Source organism: Alexandromys fortis, unplaced genomic scaffold (genome assembly GCF_014885135.2).
Source record: "Alexandromys fortis isolate MF-2015 unplaced genomic scaffold, M_Fortis_MF-2015_v1.1 scaffold_122, whole genome shotgun sequence".
Classification (NCBI taxonomy): Eukaryota; Metazoa; Chordata; class Mammalia; order Rodentia; family Cricetidae; genus Alexandromys; species Alexandromys fortis.
The window spans coordinates 3497667-3512526 of NW_026068004.1; the positions used below are offsets into that span (position 1 = coordinate 3497667).

The 14860-nt window shown below is 48.2% G+C and overlaps 2 protein-coding genes across 2 annotated transcripts in view; one reads left to right on the forward strand and one right to left on the reverse strand.

Moving 5' to 3' along the window:
- Positions 1 to 14860, reverse strand: part of Foxj3 (forkhead box J3) — an 821428-nt gene that overhangs the window by 695191 nt on the left and 111377 nt on the right. The window lies entirely within an intron of this gene.
- Positions 7444 to 9611, forward strand: Guca2b (guanylate cyclase activator 2B). Its single transcript, XM_050161437.1, has 3 exons — positions 7444 to 7603; positions 8505 to 8691; positions 9369 to 9611. Exons 1-3 carry the CDS (start codon positions 7514 to 7516, stop codon positions 9428 to 9430), a joined length of 339 nt encoding a protein of 112 aa, XP_050017394.1. The 5' UTR covers positions 7444 to 7513; the 3' UTR covers positions 9431 to 9611.

A 14860-nucleotide genomic window follows, 5' to 3' on the forward strand; every position in this document is an offset into this window, starting at 1 on the left:
GCAAACCCAGGACTTCTCAGTCATCACCTTCCCTGGTGTCAGCCACAACCTTTGCCCCAGCTAGTACACCCCTGGCTAAACCACTTTTGCTGTTCTTGGCCCGCTGCTCCTCTCCCCTGCTGCTGCTCCTCCACCCCCCTGCTGCTCCTTCTCACAGGCCTCAGCTCCAATGCCACGGATCCTCTCCAGCCAGTCACTCTCTTTGATCTAGGTTTGGGACTCCAAGAAGCAGATACACGCTGGTGACATTTCTGTCTCCGTTCACACGTCTGGCAGGTGTCTCAGACTTGATGTTGTCAAGACTAAATGCGCCTGTCCCGTTCATTCCTGCTTCTCACCTTTGTCAAGAGCAACATTCAGTGTTTAACTAGGGATGACTTTAGCTTTGTCCTGGTCTCCTTTCTTCCTTCGGCCTTTATACCCAGGTACACAGAAAATCCCATGGACTCTGACTTTAAAGACTGGCCTCTAGGACCCAGTCTTTCCCACTGTTCTCTGCCTGTCCTGCCCAGGTGGCCGCTGGCTCCGCAGCGCAGCGTGGCTTCCATCCCAGGTGTTCGTCACAGCTCTCATGCTGACGCTGCCACTGGGAAGTTGAATTATTGAGAAACCCCAAGTCTGCAATGCACGTGGCACCCAGAAAGGATCTGTTTCTGGGAATTGTTTCACAAGTATGAAAATAATAACAAATAGTTACCGAGCAGCCACCATGTGCCGGGAAGGAACTGCATGGACGGCTGTGGCTTCTGGGAGGCGAGGAACTCCCAAGACTAAACACACACGTGCGGGTGGAATGGATGCTTGAGTTGTTTGTGGTTAATCATTCAGTACTTTAAGTATTTGCTGAGCACTGATCATGTGCCAGGTATTGATTTGAGAGAACCAAACAGGCAAATTACAAATTCCAACAGAAACATGCAAGATGGATGGATGGATGGATGGATGGATGGATGGATGGATGGATGGATAGTTGGATGGATGGTTGGATGGATTGATGGATGGATGAGTGGATGGATGGATGGATGGATGGATGAGCGGGTAGATGAATGGATGGTTGGATGGATTGATGGATGGATGAGTGGGTGGATGGATGAGTAGATGGGAGGATGGATGGATGGATGGATGGATGGATGGATGGATGGATGGATGAGCGGGTAGATGAATGGATGGTTGGATGGATTGATGGATAGATGGTTGGATGGGATGATGGATGGATGGGTGGATGGGTAGATGGATGGATGGATGGGTGGATGGATAGATGGGTGGGTGGATAGATAGAAAAAGAGATAGACAGATGATGGTGATGATACAGACAGACAGATAGAGGCAGCCCTCAAGATAGGAGGGTCAGGAAAGATCTCTTTAAGGGACTGATATTTGAGCAGAGGCCTGGCTGAAGAACAAAGACCTGAGCGTTTTTTTTTTTTTATGTGTTTTTTCAAAGTTCAATGTGGTGAAAGCCCTGGAAAAGCTGAAAATAGGAGCAGACTCCACGTAATAAGGGCTACGTGGCAAACTTATAGCCAGTGTTATACTGAGTGGGGGACTCTGAGGACATTTCCTCTAGGATCTGGGAGTCACATGGGCCCAGTCTCTCTATTTATACTCAGTCAGTACCTGACCCATCGAGAAGAGACTCATGAGTTACGAAAAAGAAACCAAAGCGATACAAATAGGAAAAGGAAGAAGTCACTTTTCCTATTCGCACAGCACACAATCCTACTGAAAAGGTCTTAGACATGATAAACACTTTCAGCAAAGCAATTGACCCAAGAATCAGTGTTCAAAAACCAAATCAATAGCTTTTCTATAAACCAATAATGAATTCTCCGAAAAAGAAATCAGAGAGGGAAATCTCATCCACAATCGCTTCAAAAAATAATACCAAGGAGATAAGAGACCCCTGCAATGAAAGCTTCAAGTTACTGAAGAAAGAAATCCTCCTTCCTCCACTAGAAGATGGAAAGAGTTCTCATGCCTGTGAGCTGGCAGAGTTAATCCTGGAAAGATGGCCGCATGACTGAATATTATCCACAGACTCAATGTGATGTCCTCAGAATCCCAGTGGGATTCTACGCTGCACTAGAAAAAATAAATCCTAAAATTCATATGCAAAGCAATCCTTAGCAGACACCAGTGCTGGGGGGACCACAGTGCCTGATCTCAAATTATACCACCGAGCCATGGTAACAAAGAGCCCAATGCCAGCACAAAAGCCAGCACAGATTCATGGGCCCCATGGAGGGCTCAGTACTGAGCCCATGTGGCTATAGATGCCTCCACTAGTTTTTGGCAAAGTTAAAGCAAACACTGGAGAAAATACAGCTTCCTTAGCACCTGGGCCGTCACTCTCACCCAGCACAGAAATGAATTCAAAGTGGATGGGAGATGTAAGACCAGGAATTTTGAACGAAATGAGTAAAACATTTCAAGATAGAAAAGGGTTTCAGCAACACAGGAAGTAATCCTAACAACTGGCAAATGGGGTTGAACTTGAACAGGTTTAATTCATGAAATGAAGAAGCTTCTGCACAGAGAACAGCCAGAGACAGACTACAGAGGGTAGAAAAACTATCTACTCATCACATTAGGTATTAGCATCTGGGATAACACACATAATTGTAAAACCTAAGCTCTATCAGGTGTAGTGGCACATGGCAGAGAAGCAGGCAGATCTCTATCGTTTGAGACCTGGTCTACACAGAGAGTTCCAAGCTAACCACGACTGCATAACCAGAACCCTGTTTCAAAACACATGCACAGGTGCCCCCAAATTAAACATCTTCCAAATCAATAAACGATCCAGTGAGCTGAAAAGACATTTCTCAAAAAGAAATACAAATGGCCAATAAATGCGTGAAACCACGTGCTCGACATCATTAGCCATCAAGGAAATGCCAGTCTGAACTGTGCGGAGTCTTTCTCGCCCTAGTCAGAATGACTATAATCAGGAGAAGAGATGCCAGCCAATGATGGCACAGCTGTGGGGAAAGAGGAAATCCCGTTCACTGCCCGTGTGAGTGTCAACTGGTGCACCGGCTACGGAAAGCAGTGTGTGTGTAAGTTCTGCAAAACACAGAAACTGGATCCACCGTGTGACCCAGCTGTACCGCGCTTGAGTCTATGTCTAAAGGACTGTATGTCAACACCATAGAGATACGTGCACAGCCACTTTTGTGCCTGCACTGTCCACAGCAGCCAGGGAATGGAACCAGTCACGATGAGGACACGGAACAATGGCCCTTGTATATGAAGATGCTATGAGGAAGCCCATTGTCCTGCATACCAACCTAAAACGGAATAAAACATAGTTCTTGGCCTGTCTGAGGGGCACGGAAACTAGAGGGGTTCAGGAAGCCCAAAGAGCAACGCGTTGGAGCTGAAGTCAAAGCTGAAGAGGGCGTGCCCAAGGGAACCCAGAGTTGGAAGGACGCCTTTGGGTTTTACTGACTGTGAAGTGGGAAGCTGGATCGTCACAGGATCATGGTGACTATGTCTGGAGAAAGGCCAGCAAGTGTGGGCTCAATGAGTCAGCTCGGACACTCGTGACAGCTCATTGTTTAGTTAAACTCCCACCTAGGTGTTGTTCTGAAAATAAGTATTTTAGATCTGGTTAGTACTGATATTCAGTAAGTCTCCAGTACAGCAGGTTGCCCCCCATGGGTGCAGGCTTCAGTCAGTTGAAAGTCTTGAGAGCAAAGATTAAGACGTTCAGAGGAGAAGTTGAACCTGGAGACTGAACACAGGGTCTCCACCTGCATTTCTGAACGCTGCCCTGCCCTGAGATCTCAGATTCCAGATGGCTCCCAGGCATGGACTTCACAGAGTCCTGGCTGTGACTAGGAGAAACATCTACAGGACGGAAATAGGTCTGGGATCTCCTCCCAGAAGCCACACACATACAGGCGGGGAGACAGACAGACAGACAGACAGACAGAGGTGAGACAGAGACAGAATCTCTCTTTAGGTGGTGTGTTTCCGGCAAGCACTGCACCTGTAGTCCCAGCACTTGGGAGACAGAGGCACGAGGAACTCTGTGAGTTCTGGGCCAGCCTGGTCTACATAGTGAAACTCAGTTCAAAATCAAACAAAAGCCATAAAACACAAAAGCAGGCACAGGCTGCAGTTCCAGAAGGTGATGCTGACTGAGATGTGGTTACAGTGATATCTATTTTGTCCACACAGGGTGTGAAAGGTCAACAGAGCTGGCCAGGCTATATTTGACTACTCCATAGGGAAGGGATCACCAGGAAGTTACCTAAGGTGGACATGTGGATCGATCACATGGAGGAACTGGGCAGAAGGGAGTAAAATTAGAAACGCGCTGCACCTCAGTGTGAAAACGTCCAGCCTGTATTTAAAATAGACACAAAGGCAACATAAAATGATAAGAGTTTGCTACAGCGTGCGGGCGGCTCTTAGCTGAACTACCAGCCTGTCAACCCTCCCTACGGATTTCAGAGCTGCCAGTCTTGAGTCACAGGAGCCAGTCCTGCAAAGCAAATCTAGATAGAAAACAGGTGACAGATAGGTTGATGGTGGGTTGATTGATGGACGATAGGTGAACAGATCCTGTGGATACTGTTTCTCTGGAGACCTCTGCCTAACACTGCGGTTACAATAAGTCAAGAAACCAAGGATGATAGCTTAGATCTCTCATCCTTAGGGAGGAGGTGAGCCCTGATTGGTTGGAATCTAAAACATTCTAAAGGTCAATATAACTGAACTTGTGAAGGTGTTGAATTTGGCAAATGAAAAAGTGGTGTGAAGAATGACTCCTTGAGTTTTAGCTTGACCACCTGAGCACATGGTAGTATTATCCATGGGGTGAGGAGGTAGACAGACTGATGAGTGGGGGGTTAGGCTAGGCAATCCCAGAAACTGGAGACATGGAATTCCCTGAAGCTGGATGATACTACCAAAGTAGGTAACTGTAGGAAGAGGACAGAGGCCCAAGGATGGGTCCTGATGCCCCTGGTGAGCACCTTAGGGACCAAGGATACTGAAGAGATAGGGCTAGGCGGTGTCAGAAAGCCTGGAAAGCCCATAAGCCCACAGCCAAGTAGACAACAAACTCTGAAAGGGGTTGCTGGGGAAATTGGGGTGCTATGAAAGTAGATACCAAGCAGGGATTCCATGTGGGGAGAGGAGCAGCTAAACCTACAGAGGCAAACTGTCGCCCATCCTCCTCTGTGTGAGCTCCCACAGGCTGCTATGGTAGTGGCTGCCCAGGCCCGTAAAGAAGGAAGTGACATTATGTGACCTAAATGAGCTGATCAGAGTAACAGTGAGGATTCCCATCTGGGACCAAGCTGGCTTTGATGGATGGTGGGTCATTCACGAAGAGATTAGCAGGAGATGGGGTTGGAAATTTCGAGTCTTATCAGGTGGAAGAGGAAGCCATGATTTATTCCCGGGGAGAGATGGCCATGGGAAGAGCCAGTGGCTAGAGAAAGGAAGGGAACCACTACCACAGGGCCTTCACACTCTGATGGGTGACTCCTATCCCTTGATAAAGGGACCGGTGGGCTAAGCTTGTCCCACAGGAAGAGGGGGAGACTGGCAATCAAGCAGGCTCATGACAATTCCCAACACTGGGGACCAGCCATTTTTATACAAATTGGAAGCTGAAACCTCAGGTTGTAGCACTTACCTGAGGTGACACAGCTGAAAAACCCAGTGCTCTGGATAGGGTGGCACTGAGTCCAGCTGCAGGAGGCTGGGGGTCAAAACTGTCACCTCCTCAAGTTCAGAGACAGGGCTTGTCTGGGAGGATTCCAAGGAAAAGAACAGGTAGGGAAGCCATCTTTGTTGCAGGTGTCCCTGGGCGTGTGCTGAAATTGGATAATCTGGGGGCAGGGACCACCGCTGGCTCCCCAGACGAGAGTTGTTAGTTTTCACAAGCACTGTTAGGCTAGTCATTGTGTTCTTGACTTCAGTGGTGAGAAAACAAACTCACCAAGGGTAAGCAAAGTCACATGGTGGGTAACTGCCAGAAGCTGGGTTCAAGCCCAGGTGTCCCTACCTCCAAGGCTCGTACTTTTTTTTATAGCAACCCAGGCTGAGCACAGGTAAGGGTGCTGGACAGAATACCACCCATCTCTCCGACTCCCCAAGGGAGCATGGGCAGAGTGCCTCATCATGCCTTGCGTTACTCAGGCGTGTGAGCTACTGCTTTCTGACAGTTTTAACATCTTGCAGAGAAGAGACTTTGACACTCCAAAGACTCCACAGAATAAAGGCCGAAGTCTGGATTCAAAGCAAGACATAAGAAACTCCAAAGTTCACTTGAGCCTTTTATCTATTTCAAGGCAAGATAAGCGTGAAGTCTGGGCCTTCTGGGAAGATGCAGTGTTATCACACATGCGTGAGCAGGACTGGTCTCATGGAGCACATGATGGCCTTCATCTAGCCACCAAATCTGAGTGACTGTAGGTGCCAGGGAGGCTGTGGTGGTTTCAGCTCAGGCCCATGCTGGGGTACCTGCCACATATCGGTCTGTTCCTGGTCCAGCCCTGCCCCTGCAGGACCACTGTTGAGTGTAGCTGGCCCTGGCCATGGTGATAGCACCCTCTGAACCTTCGCCCTTCTTCTCTCTGATCTGACCTTCACCCACTGGGGTGGTGGGCTATGAGATTAAAGGACCTGTTATAGTCACCCGGGGAATGAAGATAAACTCAAGGGGCTGGATCCCATCCCGCCCGCAGTCACCTTTGTGGGTGGCTTTGATAGGCTTGTGGGGTCGGAGAGTAAAGAAAACCTCAGTCGGACACGATGTAACTCCCCGGGCACACGCAGCAGCTGCTCCAGAGCTGGCACTGAGCCTCTGCCACTTTCTATGATACCCAGGCTCTTTCTTTTCACGCCGTGTTGATCTGCCGGCTGCTCAGATGTACAGGGTTGATAAGGGTCACACACAACCCAGGGTACTCGGGTACAGATGGGAAATGGCAGGCAGAAGGCTGCCTATTACATGGCTGGCCTTTCTATTCGCAGTTCTGGTTTTTGGAGCAGGATGTTGGACTTGGGTGAAGTTAGTACTGGAAAGTCCCGAGGTCAGCCTGTGTGTCCACCTCGCTCTGAGCCATTTGCCCGCGTGCTTCAAAGAACGCGAGGCTGACCTGGGCTAATGACATACGGATGGAGTCACTTTGACCTGGGGCAAATCACTTCCCCTGGTGGTGCTCCCCTGACTTTTCACTTCCCCTCCTCCCAGATGTGGAGGGGAGAACAGAAAGTGAAGAGGCCCAAGGTCGTCCCATAGAACTCTATTCATGACGAGCCCTTGGCAGACCATGTTCCCACACGCTCTGGGTTCCCCCTCGTGGCCCCCACCTCCTTCCTGGGAACCAACTTTGAATTTGTCAAAGAGCCAGACTTCTGTCAACCCCACCCCAGTCAGACAGTTAATAAGTGACCAGAGCTCTGGACCCTGGCCTATAAGGGGCTGCTGGCCAGGAGACAGGTAGCAGCCAGGTGGACAGCAGAGGAAGCTGGAACCCAGAGGCGTGAGATGGGAGTCAGAGCCATGCTGGGGAGCCAACTGTGGGCTGCCATGGTCCTGCTGCTGCTGCTGCAGGGTGCACAGTCTGTCTACATCAAGGTGAGACTCCCCACCCACCCAGCCTACCCTTTGGGTGAAGGACCCGGGCTCGCTCCAGCAGCCAGTCTAGACTGAGACACCTGCTAGGTGGAGGCTGCAGGAGTGTCAACAACTCCAGGTCAGGGTCAGTCCTATGGGGGCAGAGAAGGGAAGGAGACCCTCTCTTGTGCTCCCACCCCTGTGCTTACCCACATGGGCAAGCCACAGAAGGGTCTCCCCGGCAGGGACCTTTGTGCTCACTGAAGGATGAATAGTGCCAGGCCCAGGCCAACATGTTCTAGACAGAGCAAAGGCCAGAAGAAGGGAACATGGGCTTCTGTGTCCTTCCAGGGACTATAAGATGGGTGGGGCATGGAATCAGGCCTGGCCACTGTGTGGCAGGATGTTGCTGGTCTTGCCAACCCTGTGCAACTGTAGTTTGGCATCTGTGTCTGGCAGGGTTCCCAGGAGAAGAAGAAAAGGGTCTAGGAAGGGATGAGAATCAGCCTCACCAGAGAGTCCCCAGGCCAGTGCAGAGAAAGGCTCTGTTAGCTGCTCTGCTTGCTGCCAGGCTTCCACAGGGGAGAGTCGGGTCACATGGGGAAGAGATAGACAGCTAGATGGAGGCGAAGACAGGAGCTGAGTGAGCAAGGGTCTGTCTGTGCCTAATGCCACGTGACCTACAGTGTGCCACAGCCTTTTGTGAACTGCCTGCAACAGGAGGCTTCCAGTGCTGTTGGTGGCAGATCACCAACTAAGACTCCACTTTCCTCCTCCAAGCTGCTTTTCCAGTGTGGCTTGGACTCTCCGTGAGCATAAAGAACACCCTAGAGGACCCGTGGGATTTTGATGACCCCCGTTTCATGGCACTGCCTGCTCCTAGCTAGGGCCTGATGACCTTTCTCCCCTCCCTCCTCCCCAGTACAATGGCTTCCAAGTACAGCTGGAATCGGTGAAGAAGCTGAATGAGTTGGAGAAGGAGCAGATGTCCAAACCCCAACCGAAAACCAGTAGCCTCTTACCTAGTGTGTGCCATGACCCAGCCTTGCCCGTGGACCTCCAGCCTGTTTGTGCCTCCCAGGAACCTGCCAGCATCTTCAAGGCCTTGAGTAAGCACACGGCACACGGCTCCCCCAACCCTGTTGTTTTCCTGCCCTCTATGTGATCCTACCCCTCCTCTCCACCATCACTTGTTTCTGTTAAGCAGCCCAGTGGCTATGGACAGGAAGTTTGGAGGGCCACGGCCCCTGCCCTCCCTAGAACTGCCCCAATCCCACAGCCCTGAGAAGTTCTTCAAAGACCTCACAAATGTAGGGAGGGACTCTGGGAAGACACCAACATGATTCTGTGAGATGCATCTGTCTGATCCATCTGGAGAGATCAGGCTTGGGATGACTCCCTGGAGAGGTGACAGCTGAGCTGAAATCAGAAGGATACAGAAAAGCTGGGCACAGGCTGGTCCAGTCTACAAGTAGTTATGTCCCTGCTCTGAGCAGGCCCTGATCCTTTTGCCCAGGCCCCTGCCTATAGTATTCAGGTCAGGTTTCTTAGCCCGTGTAGCAGATAAGAAATCTCAGACCAGGAGAGAACGTTCCTTGCCCAGTCTCTGCTAGGAAGGGCAGCAGAGAGGAATCTAGGCCCTGACCCCCTCAGTCTGAGTCCAGAACTTCCGGATCTCTGGAAGGAAGATCATCAGGCCCTTTCCCCAGTAGCTCCTGGTCAGCAGCATCTGTGACCACTGACCTCTGAGGTCCAATTTCAGCTAACCTGCCTTCTCCCTACACAGGGACCATCGCCACCGACGAATGCGAGCTGTGTATAAATGTCGCCTGTACTGGCTGCGGCTGAAAAGCTCCTGGGTATCTTGAGTCCACCCCAGACATCTACCCCTCCCCAACCCACCCCATCCACACTCAGGCATCGCTGGAGCAATCGCCACCCCTCCCAGCATAGCTGGATCCATGACAAAGCAATGGGACATAGGGCTGGCAAATTTGGCCTCCAGGCAACCTGAATAAAGATAATATTCACAAAATTGAGTGTCCCTGGGTTCTTTTCTGGGCTGTGAGGGCACATCTTGAGGAGCTGAGTGGGAAGAAAAGACAGGCCAAACTGAAGATGGGAATTACCACCCACATTCCCATGCCCAAGGAGCTCACTCATGGTACCCATTTCTCAGGAGAGGGATTCCAGAGTAGCCCTGACTCACAGGACTTTCTACCCTGGACTAACACAAGGCTTTCCAGCTCCAGGGCTAGAGCTCTTGACAGAGTCGTTGGGAATAGGCAAGGGTATGTTTGGGATGGGGTGTCATCAACTGGTGCTCTTCCCAAGTCCAGTGACAGGAGACTTTGCTCTCGACAGCCTGCAGGGACTCTACCCTGTACTGTGTCCGGTGTGTTCTAGATCCATGCACCTTTCTTCTTCTTCTTCTTCTTCTTCTTCTTCTTCTTCTTCTTCTTCTTCTTCTTCTTCTTCTTCTTCTTCTTCTTCTTCTTCTTCTTCTTCGTCTTCTTCTTCTTCTTCTTCTTTTTCTCCTTCTCCTTCTCTTCCTCCTCCTCCTCCTCCTCCTCCTTCTCCTCCTTCTCTTTCTTCTATTTTTTCTCCTTCTTCTTTTTTTGGTTTTGGTTTTGGTTTTTCTTGAGACAGGGTTTCTCCGTGTAGCTCTGGTTGTCCTGTCCTGGAACTCACTCTGTAGACTAGGCTAGCCTTGAACTCACAGAAATCCACCTGCCTCTGCCTCTGCCTCTGCCTCTGCCTCTTGAGTGCGAGGGTTAAAGGCATGTGCCACCACACCCAATCCACTCACCTTTCTAAACACTGGGCAGAGACAACTCAGTGAATCTTCCATCAGTCTAAAGAAGTAACACTGCTGTGGCTCACTCCTTTTATTCAAAAAGAGCATCCCTACAGGGTCACAGACTTGGCAGAGTGGCCAGGCAACATCTTCCCAGAATGCCACAGTCCATACTCCGGCCACCCTGTCATTGCCTCTACATCCTCAGGCTGTGGATGATGACACCAAAGGCAATGCCTAATGAGACCGTCATCCATGTCCCGCGAGTAGTGGGAACACAGCCCCATCTAAGGTCCATGGGAAATCCACCCAGATGGTGTCTCCTCCCCTGCAGGGTACATACGGGACGCAGGCTGTGACTGGTGCTCTGTTGTGGCCTGAAAAATGGTAGAGGGTAAGAAATCGAGGCCCAGGGAGCTGAGGCCTTTACTCCAGTCAGGCATTGTTCTCTTTCCTCTTCCTCTTCCTTCTCTTCTTCTCCCTCCTCCCCAATTGCTGGCAGCCACTCTTCTCTCTGCATGACTAAGTTGAGTCTTTTTTCAGATTCCTGTTCTAGGAGAGGCTGTGCAGAACCTGTCTTGCTGTCCCTGGCTTATTTCGCCAGGTACAACTTGCTCGTTGCTCACCTTTGTCACAGATGGCAGGCTTCCCTTCTGTTGGGGGCTAAGCACTATTCCACTGTGTGTGTAACACACTTTCTCAGGCCTCGGCTGTTGAGAACAGCGCTGCGTGTGCCAGTGCAGACAGCTTCACAGTGTGCAGCGTCAGGTCCCGTGGCTACGCACCGGAAGTGGAACTGCTGAGCCAATGGTATTATCATTAAATTGGAGGGAGGGACTCTATACTGCTTTCTCCAGAAATAGTCATTCTTTTTCCCCCAGTGGTTTTTTTAGCTTTTGTTTTGATTCTTCTCACATATATTATATCCTGACTGCAGTACCCTCCCTCCAGTCTCTCCCACTCCCGCTCTCTCCCAGATTCACCCCTGTCTCCCCTCCTCAGAAAAGAGAAGCCCCCCCTCCCCCAGGACATCAACCCAACACGGCACGATAAAGCACATACCATCAACGTGTGGCTGGATGAGGTGAACCCGTAGGAGGAAAGGGGTCCCACAAGCAGGCAAAAAAGTTAGACACAGTCCCTGTTTCCACTGTTAGATCCCACAAAAACACCACGTTACTCAGCCGTAGCATAGATGAGGAGGACCTAGGGCATATCCCTACTGGCTCCCTGATCTCTGCGAGCCTGATCAACACACCCCGTCAGACGATTCTATGGGCCATGGTTGCTTTGATCCTTCCTACCCCTCCGTGGGACTCCCTGAGCTCTGCCTGTTTTCTGTGGGACTCTGCCTCTGCTTCCAACAGTTGCTGGATGAAGTCCCTCTGGTCGCTTTGATGAGGATTCTGCTAGGCTCTGGTCCCAGAACACTGCCGGCAGGACTAACTGTTAATCGAAGGTTCTGTGGCTAGGTCGGTGTCCCAGTCCCTTCACTTGAGGTACTGCCTGGTTACAGAAGATGGCCGGTTCAGGCTGTGCGTAGGTGTAATTAAGGAACTCCACGTGAGCCCAGAATAAAGGATAACAAATATTTATTTGAGAAAAAAAACTCACAGTGAGGGCAGAGAACCTGGGTCCTCTGCTCTGTGGGCACTGAATGCTGCAAACAGGACTCCAACCACCACCCAAGAGAGCAAGCATGCTTTTCATCTGCGCTTATATCAGTCCATACGCAGCACCTCAGACCACGCCCTAAGGGAACGGTACCCAAAAAGCTATTGGTTGAATAAATTCTTACAACAGCTGCGTGTCCGCCATTACCAGGAGTCTTTGTAAACTCTTTAGAGCAACCCTAGCTTTTTGCTAGATTCCACGTGGTTTCCACTGCACCAGGTTTCCACCTCCTTCCTGAGATGCCCCCCCAAATGCAGTTGTTTCTCCCAGTATTTTCTCCTCCCCCCCTTGATCCCTCCTGTTCTTCACCCTACCAGTCCGTCCTCAAAATCTGTTCCATTACTCTTTTCCAGAGAGATCCTTGTATCCCCTTACCCTTAATCTCTCCTTGTTACTTAGCCTCTCTGGGTCTGGGACTGTAGCATGGTCGTCTTTATATACAACCACGTTGCTGAAGGTTTTAATTAGCAGTACTTTTCTGGTAGAATATATAGTATATATATAGAATTATATATACTATAATATCGTCTGCAAATAGTGATACTTTGACTTCTTCCTTTCCAGTTTGTATCCCCTTGATCTCCTTTAGGTGTCTTATTCTCTAGACAGCACTTCAAGGACTGTATTGAATAGGTAGAGAGAGTAGACAGCCTTGTCTTGTTCCTGACTTTAGTGGAATTGCTTCGAGTTTCTCTCCATTTAATTTGATGTTGGCTATAGGCTTACTGTCAATTGCTTTATTATGTTGAGGTATGTTCCTTGCATTCCTGACTTCTTCAAACTTTTATCATGAAGGGGTGTTGGACTTTCTCAAAGGCCTTTTCATCATCTAATGAGATAATCATGTAGGCTTTTTCCTTTCAGTTTACTGATAAGGTGGATTACAATGACAGATTTTCATGTGTTGAACCATCCCTGCATCTCTGAGATGAAGCCTACTTGATCAGAGTGAATGGTATATATATATTCTTGGATTCAGTTTGCAAGTATGTTAGTGAGCATTTTTGCATCAATATTCATGAGAGAGATTGGTTTCTTTATTGAATCTTTGTGTGGTTTGGGTATCAGGGTGACTGTGGCCTCATAAAATGAAGTTGGCAATGTTCCTTCTGTTTTTATTTTATGGAATAATTTGAGGACTGTTGATATTAGCTCTTCTTTGAAAGTCTGGTAGAATTCTGCACTAAAACCGTCTGGTCCTGGGCTTTTGGGACTGGGAGCGAGGAGGGATACTTTTAATCATTACTTCTATTTCCTTAGAGGTTATAGTTCTATTTAAATTGTTTATCTGATCTTGACCTAACTTCATTCATGGTATCTATCAGGAAGTTGTCCTTTTTTTTTTTTTTAGATTTTTTCCCAATCTTGCAAGTACAGGTTTTTGAGTCTGACCTATTGATTCTTTGTACTTCCTCAGTGTCCGTTGCTATTCATTTCTGATCTGAATTTGTTTGAATTTGGGTGTTCTTTCTCTGTCTTTTAGCTAGTTTAAATAAGGGTTTTTTATCTTGTTGATTTTCTCAGAGAACCAGCTCTTTGTTTCATTGTTTCTTTGTATTGTTCTCTTTGCTTCTATCTTACTGATTTTAGCCCTCAGTTTGATTATTTCCTGCCATCTACTTCTCTTGGGGGTGTTTGCTTCTTTTTGTTCTAGAGCTTTCAGGTGTGCTGTTAAATCACAAGTGTGAGATCTTTGCAATGTCTTTATGAAGGCACTTAGTGCCATGAACTTTTCCTTTTGGTTCTGTTTTCATTGTATCTCATACGTTTGGGTTGGTTGTACCTTCATTTTCATTGAATTCTAAGAAGTATTTAATTTCTCTATTTATTCCTTGACCCAGTGGTCTCAGGACCTTCCCTATCCAAGATTTCCCATCAAGGATTTTCCTGCTGGTGGGCTGACAACTGAAGTTCAATTGCCACCTGCTGCTCCTCTGACATGGCCCCTGGCAAAGAAGGTGTATTCTTTTGTGTTTGGGTGAAATGTTCTGTAGATGTCTGTTAGGTTCATTGAGTCATAACATCTGTTAGCTTCATTATTTCTGTGTTTAGTTTTTGTATGGATGACCTGTCTTTGTGAGGATGGGGTATTGAAGTCCCCCACCTTTAATGTGTGAGGTTTGATGTGTGATTTAAATTTAGTAATGTTTCTTGTACAAATGTAGGTGCCCTTGCATTTGGGACATAGATGTAAAGAATTCGTATATTTTTTTCTTCGATAAGTATGAAATATCATTCACCATCTCTTTTGATTAATTTTGGTTTGAAATATATTTTGTTAGATATTAATAGCTACCCCAGCTTGCTTCTTAGGTCCATTTGCTTGGAAAATCATTTTCCAATCCTTTACTCTGAGGTAATGCCTGTCTTTGATGTTGAATTGTGTTTCTTGTACACAGCAGAAGGGTGTATCATGTTTCTGTACCCATTCTGTTAACCTATGTCTTTTTATTGGCAAACTGAGTCCATTGATATTGAGAGAAATTAATGTCCAATGATTGTTAATTCCTCTTATTTTGTTGTGTTGGTGGTGGTGGCAGTGTGTGTGTGTGTGTGTGTGTGTGTGTGTTTCCCTTCTTTGAGTTTTGCTGATGTGAAATTATTTATTGCTTGTGTTTTCATTGATATAATTAATCTGCTTTGGTTGGAGTTTTCCTTCTAGTACCTTCTGTCAGGCTGGATTTGTGGGTAGATATTGTTTAGATTTGACTTTGTCATGGAATATCTTGTTTTCTCTATCTATGGTGATTGGAAGTTTTGCAGGGTATAGTAGTCTGGGCTGGCATTACTGGTTTCTTGGAGTCTGC

Excerpts from the sequence above, each read along its gene's own strand:
- Guca2b (XM_050161437.1), top strand. The coding sequence starts at position 7,514 with ATGGGAGTCAGAGCCATGCTGGGGAGCCAACTGTGGGCTGCCATGGTC. Across the intron at positions 7,604-8,504 it reads CACAGTCTGTCTACATCAAG|TACAATGGCTTCCAAGTACA; the intron begins GTGAGACTCCCC and ends CCTCCTCCCCAG. Across the intron at positions 8,692-9,368 it reads CAGCATCTTCAAGGCCTTGA|GGACCATCGCCACCGACGAA; the intron begins GTAAGCACACGG and ends CTCCCTACACAG.